The sequence below is a fragment of the Oncorhynchus clarkii genome, chromosome 31 (genome assembly GCF_045791955.1).
Source record: "Oncorhynchus clarkii lewisi isolate Uvic-CL-2024 chromosome 31, UVic_Ocla_1.0, whole genome shotgun sequence".
NCBI classification, from domain to species: Eukaryota; Metazoa; Chordata; class Actinopteri; order Salmoniformes; family Salmonidae; genus Oncorhynchus; species Oncorhynchus clarkii.
In genome coordinates this window covers 10,700,710-10,718,824 of record NC_092177.1, presented here as the reverse complement: position 1 = coordinate 10,718,824, position 18,115 = coordinate 10,700,710, and the positions used below count along the sequence as shown (strand labels likewise).

General features: G+C 44.5%; 1 protein-coding gene across 1 annotated transcript; it reads left to right on the top strand.

The window, feature by feature from the left end:
- Window positions 1-1,801: 1,801 nt before the first annotated feature.
- Window positions 1,802-17,848, top strand: LOC139391001 (germ cell nuclear acidic protein-like). The gene is made up of 12 exons (XM_071138458.1): window positions 1,802-1,891; window positions 2,198-2,408; window positions 2,742-2,808; window positions 3,210-3,259; window positions 7,671-7,734; window positions 7,818-7,897; window positions 8,241-8,699; window positions 13,781-13,958; window positions 14,952-15,093; window positions 15,825-15,960; window positions 16,159-16,363; window positions 17,527-17,848. The coding sequence occupies exons 1-12, from the start codon at window positions 1,802-1,804 to the stop codon at window positions 17,756-17,758; spliced, it is 1,914 nt and encodes a 637-aa protein (XP_070994559.1). The 3' UTR covers window positions 17,759-17,848.
- Window positions 17,849-18,115: the final 267 nt, after the last annotated feature.

Genomic DNA, 18,115 nt, shown 5'->3' with positions numbered 1-18,115 from the left:
TGGTCACGGGTCAGGTGACAGAGGAATGGATGAGACTGAGGCAGGAATTCCTTTAACCATAAAGTGGTATATTTACTGAGTAGTGTGGATTCATGGACGCACAGAACTTCTGGATCAGATGGAGTTAAGGAAGAGAAAGCAGTGAGCTCAGGCAATGGCAATTTCCTCCTCTTATGGAGTTGAGATCTGTCTGACATTTCCACCTGACCTAATTAAAGCACCCCTGGCCCAGCTGAGTAAATGGCAATGAATTAAAGGATTATTCCACCAACTCCATGGGCCTTTTCTACACTTTCCCTGTTTTCACTCTGAGCTGCAGAACAATCTGGATTTACTGCAGAGAGGTTGAGAGTCACTGGTTGGTTCTGATATTCTGTAATCCTCTCCATCAGAGTCTGTTTTCTTCTGTTATGTTGGTGGGTTAGAGAGTCCCTCTCTCCGTCCTCCACAGTTTGGGTTTGGTGAAGATGTGAGGGCTGAGGTGGGTTCTCCTGATCACAGTCATTTTCCACATATGCAGGAGAGAATTTGAACTCTATGATATTAGCCTCCCCCAGTCCTTGAAGCTGCTCTTCCTCCTGACTGGTCCTGAGTTCCTCTTCCTCCTGTTCATTTTAATGTGTGTGAGCTCTGGGTACTCCTGCCTCAGACTGGGGCTCCGCTCCTCAGTGCTGCTCAGGTAAAACCTCTTCAGATATGGGGAGAGTGAGCATTTGGGGATCTGATAAAGTCGCTGATAATTCAATAAACATTTGGTCTAAAACTAAATCCCAAAGTGTTCTATTCTAGGTCCTATCTAAAACATGCAATTACAAAATTTAAAAAGCTAACCAGTTTATTGGTTTTAGTACACAGAGAATATTGCTATGGGATTCAACATTACAATTGCAGCGTTGCCTTTCTACTTGTATATTTACAATCGTGTACCTTTGGCTTCTTCTATCTTGCCAAGATGAATGATTTATGTTAATACAATTGCAAGTCGTCAATTCAAACCTGTTCTGTGTAACTTTATCTACGTCATTACCACGAGTTTTCCGCTCGGCCTATGAGAACTTCCGGTGCACCGTTTTGAATCTTCGTTTGGTCTCTTTCGGTTGCTATCCGAGACTTGGGCCCAAAGCAAATGTATTGACCATCATCTTCAAAGGTAACGTTATGTCCCGATTTGCGAACATCTGATATTGAATAAACAAATAGTAATGCATATTGAGTTAAACTTGAGAAACGGTAACGTTTAGAATGTATTTACAGTCGTGGTTATAAGGGTTTTAGTGGCAGGCATTAGCTAGCGTCCAATCCGGTATCATTGGGTCGTTCATATCCCCTCATTGAAGTTTACATTTAAACTGGTTTGGTAAGAGTTAGTCTAATGTTGCAATACCTCAAATCACGTCTATGGAAGCCTGGATCTCGACGATGCTAGGTAAGAGTTATGGGTAGGTTTAGGTTAGTTGGGGTTAGGCTTTAGGTTAGTTAGGGTTTAGGTTAGGGACGTCCCAAGGATATATCGGATAGCACACACCATTAGCTCGCTAGGCTACTACTTACACCCCACCCCGTGCATAATCAAATACCTAGCTAAAATACATTTGCCTGCTACAAGAATGTGTCTTGCTACTAGCTATTGTTAGCTAATCAAGATACTGCATCATCAAAATGTGTCTTCTTTGTTTTCATTGCCCAAAGAGGGCTGGCCAGGGCATTGCTAACTATCCGTGGGTTTGCAGCCCGGACATGTTGTTACCGTGTTGTCTCCAGATAATAGTCATATTGTCCCCCTTACAGAGAGAGAGAGACCATGGATGATGATAATCACAGATTATTTCAAAGAGTTGCAGAGAAACTGGGCTGGTCAGAGAAGGGAGGATTGGAAACAGCAGAACAACAGGTATGTTGTGGTTACTAAGGCACATGAATTACAACCACCAGTGATTATCTTAATCAATTGCACACAATTTCCTATGACCAGGTCAAAAATAGTGAACTATATAGGGAATACAGTGAATAGTGCACTATATAGGGAATACAGTGAATAATGCACTATATAGGGAATACAGTGAATAGTGCACTATATAGGGAATACAGTGAATAGTGCACTATTTGTTTTGACCAGAGTCCTATAGTCCCCGGTCGAAAGTAGTGCACTATATGGAGTAGGGTGCCATTTCAAACACATCCTGTGTCTTCTCTGCAGCTGATTAAGAGCGTCGGTAAGACTCGGCGTCTGGCCACAGGCTGTCATGGCTCCAGGGGTGCTCAAAACCTTCCTCCCCCAGTCCAGATACATCTGCTCGACGCCGAGGAAGAGGATGACAGAGGCTCAGGGAAAGAGAACCAGGTCTCCAAGGGCAACGGTTACAGGACCAAGGTGTTCATGGAGTCCAGTGACGATGATTTTGACCAGTGTAAGTGAGAGTCGGTGGGTTGGGTTACTAGACTATTAGGATATAAAGGGCTGTTTCCAAGAGGGCTGTTAAACATGTTCTCTGTTTCTGTGCTGAAGGGTGTCACCTTGTTGTGAGTTATATTAAACCTGAATTGGTTTTTGCTTGACTTTACCTACGACTGCTGTCTTTTTGTTCACCTGGAAGATTCCTTTACACCTGGTCCAGAGCTGTATGAGCATTGGCCAACTCCTGATTATGGTTGTCATGGTGCCAACCATGTATGCCTATGACAGCTATCCATTGAAATACTGTAGTTGAATGAATTAATCTCCGTGTTCTTCTTGTCTGTAGTTCTTGTGGAGCAGGCTACACCCAAAACTGCTTCTCGGAAACATTGCAGTTCTGCTAAGAAAGTCAGGTAAAGTAGTGATTTGTCCAGCTAAGGTTGGCACAATTACCGTATACTTGTGTAACTGACGGTTATGTATGAAGACCGTCATGAAAATAAAATAACCGTAAAAACCAAAAAAGATGGGACGGCATTAGTGCCCTGTTGAGTCCGTTTCAAACATGGTGGATAAATTAAGATAATTCACTTTACCATAAAAAAAGTGGTCAGTTCTGGTCTGCTTAATGGGGTGATTCTCTCATAGACACCAATACAATAGCAACTGACTGTAAAATGAGGGAGTGGGGTGTCTTGTTTCCTGTTTGGTATTGTGTTGCAATAATTTCCAATAGTGCCCTTAATCCCCTTTTCTCTATCATTCAATTGGACTAAATGTGTTATTGTTTCTTCTCTGATTATCTCCCCTCTAGTGAACCAGTCCTTGTATTAAGCTCAGACAGTGATGACCACTTTGAAAACTGTAAGTATCATACTGGTGCCTTGACATAAGTATTGGGGAAGTCATGTTTTGATCATTGTCATCATATTTTGAAACCCAATGAGACTTCAGAATTCTTCATTGAAACAATGTTGTATGTAAATGGATCTTTGCCATGTCTAATTTGGTGTATGTCATTTCTAAGTCAAAGAACAGAAGTCTTTCTGACTGTCCGGGGCCCGGTTTCCTAAATGCATCTAAGTTCATTGTTAGAACCTTCGTAGGAGCATCGTTAAATCTCACAGCTGTTTCCCAAAACAGTCCTTACTAAAGTTGTACTTGAAAACACTTACAGTGGGGAGAACAAGTATTTGATACGCTGCCGATTTAGCAGGTTTTCCTACTTACAAAGCATGTAGAGGTCTGTAATTTTTTATCATAGGTACACTTCAACTGTGAGAGACGGAATCTAAAACCAAAATCCAGAAAATCACATTGTATAATTTTTAAGTTAGCATTTTATTGCATGACAAACAGTCGTATGAAAAAGTTTGGGCACCCCTGACAATTTCCATGATTTCCATTTATAAATAATTGGGTGTTTGGATCAGAAATTTCATTTTGATCAATCAAATAACTGATGGACACAGTAATATTTCAGTAGTCAATTGAGGTTTATTGGATTAACAGAAAATGTGCAATATGCATCAAAACAAAATTAGACAGGTGCATAAATTTGGGCACCCCAATAGAAAAATCACATCAATATTTAGTAGAGCCTCCTTTTGCTAAAATAACAGCTAGATGCTTCCCATAGCCTCTAATGAGTGTCTGGATTCTGGATGAAGGTTTTTTGGACCATTCCTCCTTACAAAACATCTCCAGTTCAGTTAGGTGTGATGGTTGCCGAGCATGGACAGCTTGCTTCAAATCATCCCACAGATTCTCAATGATATTCAGGTCTGGGGACTGGGATGGCCATTCCAGAACATTGTACTTGTTCCTCTGCATAAATGCCCGGGTAGATTTTGAGCAGTGTTTTGGGTCGTTGTCTTGTTGAAATATCCAGCCCCGGTGTAACTTCAACTTTGTGACTGATTCGTCAACATTATTCCCAAGAATCTGCTGATATTGAGTGGAATCCATGCGACCCTCAACTTTAACAAGACTCCCAGTACCGGCACTGGCCACACAGCCCCACAGCATGATGGAACCCCCACCAAATTTTACTGTGGGTAGCAAGTGTTTTTCATGGAACGCTGTGTTCTTTTGCCGCCTTGTTATGACCAAATAACTCCATCTTTGTTTCATCAGTCCACAGCACCTTATTCCAAAATGAAGCTGGCTTGTCCAAATGTGCGTTTGCATACCTCACGCAACTCTGTCTGTGGCGTGTGTGCAGAAAAGGCTTCTTCCGCATCACTCTCCCATACAGCTTCTCCTTGTGCAAAGTGCGCTGAATTGTTGAACGATGCACAGAGACACCATTTGCAGCAGGATGATGTTGTAGGTCTTTGGAGGTGGTCTGTGGGCTGTTTTTGACCGTTCTCACCATCCTTTGCCTCTCCGATATTTTACTTGGCCTGCCACTTCTGGCCTAAACAAGAACTGTGCCTGTGGTCTTCCATTTCCTCACTATGTTCCTCACAGTGGACACTGACAGCTGAAATCTCTGCGGTAGCTTTTTGTAGCCTTCCTCTAAACCATAATGTTGAACAATCTTTGTTTTCATGTCATTTGAGAGTTGTTTTGAGGCCCCCATGTTGCCACTCTTCAGAGGAGAGTCAAAGAGAACAACAACTTGCAATTGGCCACCTTAAATACCTTTTCTCATGATTTGTTGTGGAAATGTCCTCTATTACCAAATCATGAGAGCAAACCACACACAGGTCAGAGTTATCATGAAGTCCATCTTTAATTATATGAGCTTCACCATAGCCCTGTGACTCTTAGATCAATTCAGTGTCATAAATGAATTATCTGAGAGTGCTTACATAATGGCAACTGAGATCCTTTATAGCAAAGACACACATAGCCAGACAGCATTGGCTACAAATTATCGTTCAGTTTGGTCTCCTAAACTAAGTTCTTATCTCGTTCTTGGTACCACTTAGAACCAAAAACATTACCTCATCCAATGGCATATATCAAATACACCCCCTCCTGGACAAGCTCACAGAGAGACGTGACTGGCACACAGACATTGTGGAGCCACCTAACTGGTTCCCCATTAATCACACCATCCCTTCACATGGTTTAGGAATAGTTAGACACATTCACAGATAAGACTAACCTGACGTCTTCCCTCTCTGGGCCCAAGTAACTTATCTCACATAAGCATGCTTATGAATATAAATAAAATATCTTATTTATAAATGTTACCTAAAGAATTCTGATTCTGCCACGACAGATTGGATGCACTTGTCTATGAAGTTCGAGGCTTAATGAGCTCACCAAACCAATTGTGTGTTCCAATTAATGAGTGCTAAGTAGTTACAGGTATTCAAACCAACAGAATGACAAGGGTGCGCACATTTTAGCCTATTTTTCACATGTGATTTCATTTCATACAACTTAATATTGCTCGACTAAAAATCTTTGTCTGGACAATACCCCAGTACTCAGCTTTTATTAGAAAATGAATGGCATGCCACTGTGATCATTTTCTGTGACGACAGAGTAAATTATTACGCAGCCTCAGAGGGCTGCCCAAACGTTTTCATACGACTAAGTATTTGATACATCAGAAAAGCAGAACTTAATATTTGGTACAGAAACCTTTGTTTGCAATTACAGAGATCATACGTTTCCTGTAGTTCTTGACCAGGTTTGCACACACTGCAGCAGGGATTTTGGCCCACTCCTCCATACAGACCTTCTCCAGATCCTTCAGGTTTCGGGGCTGTCGCTGGGCAATACGGACTTTCAGCTCCCTCCAAAGATTATAGACTATAGGCCTATATTATAAATAGCCTACCTACATTATAGATTATAGGCCTATATATTATAAATAGCCTAACTACAGTATAGACCTATATATTATAAATAGCCTACCTACATTATAGATTATAGGCCTATATATTATAAATAGCCTAACTACAGTATAGACTATAGGCCTATATTATAAATAGCCTACCTACAGTATAGACCTATATATTATAAATAGTCTACCTACAGTATAGATTATAGGCCTATATTATAAATAGTCTACCTACATTATAGATTATAGGCCTATATTATAAATAGCCTACCTACATTATAGATTATAGGCCTATATTATAAATAGCCTACCTACAGTATAGATTATAGGCCTATATATTATAAATAGCCTACCTACAGTATAGATTATAGGCCTATATATTATAAATAGCCTACCTACAGTATAGACTGTAGGCCTATATTATAAATAGCCTACCTACAGTATAGACTGTAGGCCTATATTATAAATAGCCTACCTACACTATAGACTATAGGCCTATATATTATAAATAGCCTACCTACAGTATAGATTATAGGCCTATATATTATAAATAGCCTACCTACAGTATAGACTATAGGCCTATATATTATAAATAGCCTACCTACAGTATAGATTATAGGCCTATATTATAAATAGCCTACCTACACTATAGACTATAGGCCTATATATTATAAATAGCCTACCTACAGTATAGACTGTAGGCCTATATATTATAAATAGCCTACCTACAGTATAGACTGTAGGCCTATATATTATAAATAGCCTACCTACAGTATAGACTGTAGGCCTATATATTATAAATAGCCTACCTACAGTATAGACTGTAGGCCTATATATTATAAATGTTTCATAATGTGAAGCCTAACTTTCAAAATCTTAATTTAATGCTTTATTATAGGCTAAGCGGTAGAATAACCCACCCCAATATTTTCAGCCATAGATGGTGATATCTCTTTAGGAGCTGATCTGTTGTCAGTATTATGAAATAATTCTAATGTTAAGGTAAGATTTGAATGGAGAAAGCTGATCCGAGAGCAGCGTTGCCTTTCTTTCAATCCTATCAGTATGGAAACATTCTCCAACAACGTACTTGGTGAATGTTCTCTCTGCGTGGGGTTTTGGGAAATGTATTTTACGTCTTGGGCCGTTGTAGGAAAGAGGCATCGTTAAAACACTTGTAAGTTCCATCACTATTGGGGAAACCGGGCCCCTTCCACATCTCCAAACTTGTGTCATTGTCCCCACGAAGAAATCGGGGAGGGGACTGTAGATCGATCTCCACCCGCCTGTTCATACATTCGTACGTTAGTCACATGATTTTGACTCATCTCTGGTGAATGATGAGGTAATTAACGGAAATGTGTTAGTCACAGCAGAGAGGAGAAGGCCAAGCGAGCGGTATAACTGGCGCTGATGCATTATGGGGGATGACATGTTTACTGTTCCCTTGTGTCTCGTCTGGTGCCCCTGAAGTCCTGAGCCGTGTGAAAACTCCCAAGCCGAAGCCCAAGGAAGCGGAGCGTAGCAGTGGAGACAGGTACAGTGGTCCCAACCTCTTACCGTGAATATGGTCCCTATCCTGTGTTAAATACTCAGGTTTATCTCCTGTTTTTTCCTCAGCCTCAGAAACTTCATTGTCGCCAGCTTTTCCTCCGATGATGACTTTGTCGTTGAGAGGAAGAAAAAACCTTCCTCTAAAGGTAACAACGACTGCTTCCCTAGTGGCAATATATTCCCTATGTAGTGCACTGCTTTTGACCAGGGCGAGTAGGGCTCTATTCAAAAGTGGTGGACTATTTAGGGTATAGGTTGCCTTTTGACACGCTGTCGTTGACTGTCCTCATACATGCTTGTAATAATCTGAAATCTGTTTCTAATAAGTTATTTCTACTTGATTTCAGTTCAGCACTGTGATTACTTCTATTTGCATAGCCAGACTTGAAGTAATACCCAGGACGCCTTGGTTAATATGATATATTGTCACGGCTAGGGGGAGTTGTTCGGCCGACAGCGTTACATGGAGACTCATCCTGTCTTCTACAGGTGCCTTTAAGACCCCTAAGCCGCCATCCTTCCAGACCCCGGTCAGAAGACCCTTGTCCCAGTGTGACACTCCAGTTTTCCTCAGTGACAGTGAAGAAGACGATGGTATTGTGATGAAGAGCACGTGGAGGACATGCCACCCTGTGCACCAGCCGCCGCCACAGACGCACAAAGTCAACGTCCTACAAAGTAACCAGAAGGACAACATCTTCTTTCCCTCTCCCTGCCCTCCTCCTCTGCTGTCCCTCTCTCCCAGCTCTCCTCCTCTCCACTCCTCCTTCACCCCCTCCCTGACCCCCCTTCCACAGTGGACCCACTCAGCCCCGTCGAAGCTGGAGGACTCAGCCAGCTCAGAGGAGGAGTTCCTCAGCTTACTGGACAGAATTAAGAAGAACCACAAGACCGGCAACACCCCAACACCTAAACCCAACACGGGTAACACCCCAACTCCCAACACAGGTAACACCCCAACACCTAGACATAACACAGGTAACACCCCAACACCTAGACATAACACAGGTAACACCCCAACTCCCAACGCGGGTAACACCCCAACTCCCAACGCGGGTAACACCCCAACTCCCAACGCGGGTAACACCCCAACTCCCAACGCGGGTAACACCCCAACTTCCAACGCGGGTAACACCCCAACTCCTGAACACCTAGACATAACACGGGTAAGGCCCCAACACCCCAACACAATAGGGGTACCGCCCCAACACAATAGGGGTACCGCCCCAACACAATAGGGGTACCGCCCCAACACAATAGGGGTACCGCCCCAACACAATAGGGGTACCGCCCCAACACAATAGGGGTACCGCCCCAACACAATAGGGGTACCGCCCCAACACAATAGGGGTACCGCCCCAACACAATAGGGGTACCGCCCCAACACAATAGGGGTACCGCCCCAACACAATAGGGGTACCGCCCCAACACAATAGGGGTTCCGCCCCAACACCATACGGGTTCCGCCCCAACACCATACGGGTTCCGCCCCAACACCATACGGGTACCGCCCCAACACCATACGGGTACCGCCCCAACACCATACGGGTACCGCCCCAACACCATACGGGTACCGCCCCAACACCATACGGGTACCGCCCCAACACCATACGGGTACCGCCCCAACACAGGTCACAGTAATAAATCAAATCATATGTTTGTCACATGCACTGAATACAACCTTACAGTGAAATGCTTACTTACAAACCCTTAACCCTTAACCAACAATGCAGTTAATAAAAAGTTTGAAAGTATTTACAAAAATAAGCTGAAGTAAAACATTCAGAATAATTAAAGGAGCTACAATAAAATAAGTAGTGATGCTATATACAGGGTGTTACGGTACAGAGTCAATGTGGAGGCTATATACAGGGTGTTACGGTACAGAGTCAATGTGGAGGCTATATACAGGGTGTTACGGTACAGAGTCAATGTGGAGGCTATATACAGGGTGTTACGGTACAGAGTCAATGTGGAGGCTATATACAGGGAGTACCAGTACAGAGTCAATGTGGAGGCTATATACAGGGTGTTACGGTACAGAGTCAATGTGGAGGCTATATACAGGGTGTTACGGTACAGAGTCAATGTGGAGACTATATACAGGGTGTTACGGTACAGAGTCAATGTGGAGGCTATATACAGGGTGTTACGGTACAGAGTCAGTGTGGAGGCTATATACAGGGTGTTACGGTACAGAGTCAATGTGGAGGCTATATACAGGGTGTTACGGTACAGAGTCAGTGTGGAGGCTATATACAGGGTGTTATGGTACAGTCAGTGTGGAGGCTATATACAGGGTGTTACGGTACAGAGTCAATGTGGAGGCTATATACAGGGTGTTACGGTACAGAGTCAATGTGGAGGCTATATACAGGGTGTTACGGTACAGAGTCAATGTGGAGGCTATATACAGGGTGTTACGGTACAGAGTCAATGTGGAGGCTATATACAGGGTGTTACGGTACAGAGTCAATGTGGAGGCTATATACAGGGTGTTACGGTACAGAGTCAATGTGGAGGCTATATACAGGGTGTTACGGTACAGAGTCAATGTGGAGGCTATATACATGGTGTTACGGTACAGAGTCAATGTGGAGGCTATATACAGGGTGTTACGGTACAGAGTCAATGTGGAGGCTATATACAGGGTGTTACGGTACAGAGTCAATGTGGAGGCTATATACAGGGTGTTACGGTACAGAGTCAATGTGGAGGCTATATACAGGGTGTTACGGTACAGAGTCAATGTGGAAACTATATACAGGGTGTTACGGTACAGAGTCAATGTGGAGGCTATATACAGGGTGTTACGGTACAGAGTCAATGTGGAGGCTATATACAGGGTGTTACGGTACAGAGTCAATGTGGAGACTATATACAGGGTGTTACGGTACAGAGTCAATGTGGAGACTATATACAGGGTGTTACGGTACAGAGTCAATGTGGAGGCTATATACAGGGTGTTACGGTACAGAGTCAATGTGGAGACTATATACAGGGTGTTACGGTACAGAGTCAATGTGGAGGCTATATACAGGGTGTTACGGTACAGAGTCAATGTGGAGGCTATATACAGGGTGTTACGGTACAGAGTCAATGTGGAGGCTATATACAGGGTGTTACGGTACAGAGTCAATGTGGAGGCTATATACAGGGTGTTACGGTACAGAGTCAATGTGGAGGCTATATACAGGGTGTTACGGTACAGAGTCAATGTGGAGGCTATATACAGGGTGTTACGGTACAGAGTCAATGTGGAGGCTATATACAGGGTGTTACGGTACAGAGTCAATGTGGAGACTATATACAGGGTGTTACGGTACAGAGTCAATGTGGAGGCTATATACAGGGTGTTACGGTACAGAGTCAATGTGGAGGCTATATACAGGGTGTTACGGTACAGAGTCAATGTGGAGGCTAAATACAGGGAGTACCAGTACAGAGTCAATGTGGAGGCTATATACAGGGAGTACCAGTACAGAGTCAATGTGGAGGCTATATACAGGGTGTTATGGTACAGAGTCAATGTGGAGGCTATATACAGGGGGTACCGGTACAGAGTCAATGTGGAGGCTATATACAGGGAGTACCAGTACAGAGTCAATGTGGAGATTATATACAGGGGGTACCGGTACAGAGTCAATGTGGAGGCTATATACAGGGAGTACCAGTACAGAGTCAATGTGGAGGCTATATACAGGGAGTACCAGTACAGAGTCAATGTGGAGGCTATATACAGGGAGTACCAGTACAGAGTCAATGTGGAGGCTATATACAGGGTGTTACGGTACAGAGTCAATGTGGAGGCTATATACAGGGTGTTACGGTACAGAGTCAATGTGGAGGCTATATACAGGGTGTTACGGTACAGAGTCAATGTGGAGGCTATATACAGGGTGTTACGGTACAGAGTCAATGTGGAGGCTATATACAGGGTGTTACGGTACAGAGTCAATGTGGAGGCTATATACAGGGTGTTACGGTACAGAGTCAATGTGGAGGCTATATACAGGGTGTTACGGTACAGAGTCAATGTGGAGGCTATATACAGGGGGTACCGGTACAGAGTCAATGTGGAGGCTATATACAGGGGGTACCGGTACAGAGTCAATGTGGAGGCTATATACAGGGGGTACCGGTACAGAGTCAATGTGGAGGCTATATACAGGGAGTACCAGTACAGAGTCAATGTGGAGGCTATATACAGGGAGTACCAGTACAGAGTCAATGTGGAGGCTATATACAGGGTGTTATGGTACAGAGTCAATGTGGAGGCTATATACAGGGGGTACCGGTACAGAGTCAATGTGGAGGCTATATACAGGGAGTACCAGTACAGAGTCAATGTGGAGATTATATACAGGGGGTACCGGTACAGAGTCAATGTGGAGGCTATATACAGGGAGTACCAGTACAGAGTCAATGTGGAGGCTATATACAGGGAGTACCAGTACAGAGTCAATGTGGAGGCTATATACAGGGAGTACCAGTACAGAGTCAATGTGGAGGCTATATACAGGGTGTTACGGTACAGAGTCAATGTGGAGGCTATATACAGGGTGTTACGGTACAGAGTCAATGTGGAGGCTATATACAGGGTGTTACGGTACAGAGTCAATGTGGAGGCTATATACAGGGTGTTACGGTACAGAGTCAATGTGGAGGCTATATACAGGGTGTTACGGTACAGAGTCAATGTGGAGGCTATATACAGGGTGTTACGGTACAGAGTCAATGTGGAGGCTATATACAGGGTGTTACGGTACAGAGTCAATGTGGAGGCTATATACAGGGTGTTACGGTACAGAGTCAATGTGGAGGCTATATACAGGGTGTTACGGTACAGAGTCAATGTGGAGGCTATATACAGGGAGTACCAGTACAGAGTCAATGTGGAGGCTATATACAGGGAGTACCAGTACAGAGTCAATGTGGAGGCTATATACAGGGAGTACCAGTACAGAGTCAATGTGGAGGCTATATACAGGGAGTACCAGTACAGAGTCAATGTGGAGGCTATATACAGGGTGTTACGGTACAGAGTCAATGTGGAGGCTATATACAGGGTGTTACGGTACAGAGTCAATGTGGAGGCTATATACAGGGTGTTACGGTACAGAGTCAATGTGGAGGCTATATACAGGGTGTTACGGTACAGAGTCAATGTGGAGGCTATATACAGGGTGTTACGGTACAGAGTCAATGTGGAGGCTATATACAGGGGGTACCGGTACAGAGTCAATGTGGAGGCTATATACAGGGGGTACCGGTACAGAGTCAATGTGGAGGCTATATACAGGGGGTACCGGTACAGAGTCAATGTGGAGGCTATATACAGGGGGTACTGGTACAGAGTCAATGTGGAGGCTATATACAGGGGGTACCGGTACAGAGTCAATGTGGAGACTATATACAGGGGGTTACTGGTACAATGTGCGGGGGTACAGGTTAGTCGAGGTAGTATGTAGGTAGAGGTAAAGTGACTATGCATAGACGTTAACAACGGTGTAGCACCGACGTAAAAGGGGGGCAATGCAAATAGTCTGGGTAGCCATTTGATTAGGTGTTCAGGAGTCTTTTGGCTTGGGGGTAGAAGCTGTTAAGGAGCCTTTTGGACCTAGACTTGGTGCTCCGGTACCGCTTGCCGTGCGATCGCAGAGAGAGAACAGTCTTTGACTAAGGTGGATGGAGTCTTCTGCAATTTTCTGGGGCCTTCCTCTGACACCGTCTGGTATAGAGGTCCTGGATGGCAAGAAGCTTGGTCCCAGTGATGTACTGCCCTCTGTAGTGCCTTGCGGTCGGAGGTCGAGCAGTTGCCATAATGAGTGTAATTCAGGGGGATCTTTCTGTAAAATGGGGAGGCACATACCTAAAAAGGTGTTAGATCAGAGAGGGTAACGTAACAGAGTAAATATGCACGCTGGTATACTGCTCACTGCCAGCTGTGGTCTTTAATTGGTACATTTCCTTTTTCGTTTCTATATCGTGTCATCTCATTGGCTACTTCCTGGTGTGTGTCAATCCAGGGCCCAATCAGAAGCCCCCCCCGTCAGCTCCACGGCAAAAAGCCTCGAAAGAGGTGTGCCCTCGGCCGTTGGTGAGAACGCCCTTGGATCTGAAGACCCCGGTGCGGCCGCTCGTCTCCAAACCCGCTGTGTCCCAGCCGGAATCCAGACTCAAGACCAGCGGCCTTTCTTCCTCCAGGTAATACTGACCAAGGCCTGGGAGTGTAGCTCAATACTCTACTGACCAGGGCCTGGGAGTGTAGCTCAATACTCTACTGACCAGGGCCTAGGGCAGGGTGTAGCTCAATACTCTACTGACCAGGGCCTGGGGCAGGGTGTAGCTCAATACTCTACTGATCAGGGCCTAGGGCAGGGTGTAGCTCAATACTCTACTGACCAGGGCCTAGGGCAGGGTGTAGCTCAATACTCTACTGACCAGGGCCTAGGGCAGGGTGTAGCTCAATACTCTACTGACCAGGGCCTAGGGCAGGGTGTAGCTCAATACTCTACTGACCAGGGCAGGGTGTAGCTCAATACTCTACTGACCAGGGCCTAGGGCAGGGTGTAGCTCAATACTCTACTGACCAGGGCCGAGGGCAGGGTGTAGCTCAATACTCTACTGACCAGGGCCTAGGGCAGGGTGTAGCTCAATACTCTACTGACCAGGGCCTAGGGCAGGGTGTAGCTCAATACTCTACTGACCAGGGCCTAGGGCAGGGTGTAGCTCAATACTGTCTCCTCTCCTTCACCTGTTCTACACTGATCTAAATACATAGGTTCAGTGAAGTGTTTGTGTGAGGCTAAATCTGGCTGTTTTTTTCTCCTCAGTGTGTTGGACTCCTCAGTGTATCAGCAGGGTGTATGACTCCTGGGTGTTTCTCTCCTCAGTGTATCAGCAGGGTGTATGACTCCTGGGTGTTTCTCTCCTCAGTGTATCAGCAGGGTGTATGACTCCTGGGTGTTTCTCTCCTCAGTGTATCAGCAGGGTGTATGACTCCTGGGTGTTTCTCTCCTCAGTGTATCAGCAGGGTGTATGACTCCTGGGTGTTTCTCTCCTCAGTGTATCAGCAGGGTGTATGACTCCAGCCTGTGTTTCTCTCAGTGTATCAGCAGGGTGTATGACTCCAGCCTGTGTTTCTCTCCTCAGTGTATCAGCAGGGTGCATGACTCCAGCCTGTGTTTCTCTCCTCAGTGTATCAGCAGGGTGTATGACTCCTGGGTGTTTCCTCCAGTCTCTGTCTGGACCAGGCTCCAGCCGCAACTTCAAACAGACCAAGGAGGAGCTCACCAGCAAACTGTATCGCCTGTACAACACCAGCGTGTTCGACAGCAAGGTAAACACACACTTTAACTATACATAGTGTTAGTTTTTACCCTGTTATTAAGAACCTGACTGACAACTATGAAATGCTCAAACCAAGTTTACTCATCCAGTGGGTCAGACAGGTGAACAGACAAAGACATGTTCCCACCAGCACCAGTATAGATACTCTGATTTAGGTCAACTCCTCCTTCCCCCTAAACATCACATCTTTATTGCTAGGCAGGAAGTTAAGTGATGTGGACAGTAAACTGTTCCTTCTCCCTTAATGTGACCTGACCTCCCATTCCTCACTCATCCACAGCTCTCCACCCATTCGATTGCCTTTCCATTTACTCAGTAACATCCCAGCTTCATCGACTCCACCATATACATTCTTCCTACCATTAAGTTCTGGTGTAACGACCAGACAGTGGCCCTTCTCCTTTCCAAAGGATCCCTGATGTCCAACAATAACATGCTCTGACAGAAAGTAAACGTTCTACGTTCCCCTCTCTCCCTCAGTGACATGAATAAGGATATTTCATATTTTCACGTTTAGAAGTCAGAACCCATCAACAGGCTATATATACAGTGTTAAACACACAGGTTATAAGCATACATATACTGCCAGATCACTTGGAGAGTGATAAAGATGGAATCTTATAAAGTGTTTTGTGTTGACTTGCATCTTACCATCATGTGACCTGGGATTATCTTGCATGTTTTACCTCTTCTTTCCTTTGTAACGTCTTTGTTCCCCAGCTGCCCAGTAACATGTCAGTGAGCTGGAATAACAAGATGAGAAAGACTGCTGGCTACTGCATCACAGGGCAGGAGAGAGGAGGAGGGAACCGATACGCCCGTATCCAACTCTCGGAGAAAGTCTGTGACTCTGCAGGTAAGGCTTCACTGGTTGAAGAACTAATGACATTAAATGTATGTTATAACATTTTAAATTAGGTTCTAATGTAAGTCATTTAAAGTTCAACTTTAATGTTAATAGACTGTGTCTGTATGTCGCCCACCTTCCCTCATTCCCTCTCTCCTTCCTCTCCTCTCTCTTCCAATCCCCATCCTCCCCCTTCTCTCCTCCCAGACCGCCTGCGTGACACGTTAGTCCATGAGATGTGCCACGCTGCCACCTGGTTGATCAACAGTGTGAGGGATGGACACGGCCCCTTCTGGAAGCTGTACGCCCGCAAGGCCACGCTGGCACACCCCGAGCTGCCCGTGGTCACCCGCTGCCACAGCTACGACATTAACTACAAGTACCAGTACCAGTGCAGCCGCTGCAAAAACACGTAGGTCAACACTAACTTCCTGTCTGTCCCCAGCTTACACTTAACCCAATGCTAGTTTTAGTGCTGCAAATGAAATGGAGTTTGGGGATATTAAAATGGATTTATTTAATCCAAGGAAACAGAGTCATTCCTTCAAATGAAGCAGTTGTCCTGTGTGGCTCAGCAGGGGTCACGTACACCAACAATATATACTCACTGTGTTAATCACTGCGGATAAGTGTCCACTAAATTGCATTATATTATTGCTCTATTAGTTGCCTGAGACTAAACTACCGTATGTATTGTCACAGTTTATAGTTATACTGTCAGACTAGGTAGTTCAAGCCCTCAATCTACCATGGATTCCCATCAATTCATGGCTAAACTCTAAAACCAGTTGATGGCTAAACTCTAAAACCAGTTGATGGCTAAACTCTAAAACAAGTTGATGGCTAAACTCTTAAACCAGTTGATGGCTAAACTCTTAAACCAGTTGATGGCTAAACTCTAAAACCAGTTGATGGCTAAACTCTAAAACCAGTTGATGGCTAAACTCTAAAACCAGTTGATGGCTAAACTCTAAAACCAGTTGATGGCTAAACTCTAAAACCAGTTGATGGCTAAACTCTAAAACCAGTTGATGGCTAAACTCTAAAACCAGTTGATGGCTAAACTCTAAAACCAGTTGATGGCTAAACTCTAAAACCAGTTGATGGCTAAACTCTAAAACCAGTTGATGGCTAAACTCTCTAAAACCAGTTGATGGCTAAACTCTAAAACCCAGTTGATGGCTAAACTCTAAAACCAGTTGATGGCTAAACTCTAAAACCAGTTGATGGCTAAACTCTAAAACCAGTTGATGGCTAAACTCTAAAACCAGTTGATGGCTAAACTCTTAAACCAGTTGATGGCTAAACTCTAAAACCAGTTGATGGCTAAACTCTAAAACCAGTTGATGGCTAAACTCTAAAACCAGTTGATGGCTAAACTCTCTAAAACCAGTTGATGGCTAAACTCTAAAACCCAGTTGATGGCTAAACTCTTAAACCAGTTGATGGCTAAACTCTAAAACCCAGTTGATGGCTAAACTCTTAAACCAGTTGATGGCTAAACTCTAAAACCAGTTGATGGCTAAACTCTAAAACCAGTTGATGGCTAAACTGTTCTCTTCCTCCCCTCTGTAGACTCGGTCGTCACTCTAAGTCCCTGGACACCCAGAGGTTTGTGTGTGCCCTCTGTACGGGTCAGCTGGTCCTGCTCACCCCAGCCAAGCCCCGGGCGCCCACGCCCTTCGCCAACTTTGTCAAGGAGAACTATGGCAGTGTTCGCCAAAACCTGGCGGGTCAGAGCCACGGTGAGGTAATGAGGAAACTCAGTGTTGACTTCGCCACCAAGACTAAACTCAGCCAGAACTGAGAAGGAGAGAGAGAGCGTGTGAAAGATGAGGTGGAATCATTCTAACCTGGATTAGACCTACATTACTCTCGTCTCCTGGACTATAAAGCACTCTTGATAAAGCACTCTTGTTCAGTAGTATCTGTAAAACCCTGTCTGAACATCTTCATACCTTGAAGATTTCCACTGCTCTGACGCAATGGTGGGATCCTTCTCTGTCATCCATCCTAATGTCTTAGATTAGTGGGATCCTTCTCTTTCATCCATCCTAATGTATTAGATTAGTGGGATCCTTCTCTTTCATCCATCCTAATGTCTTAGATTAGTGGGATCCTTCTCTTTCAACCATCCTAATGTATTAGATTAGTGGGATCCTTC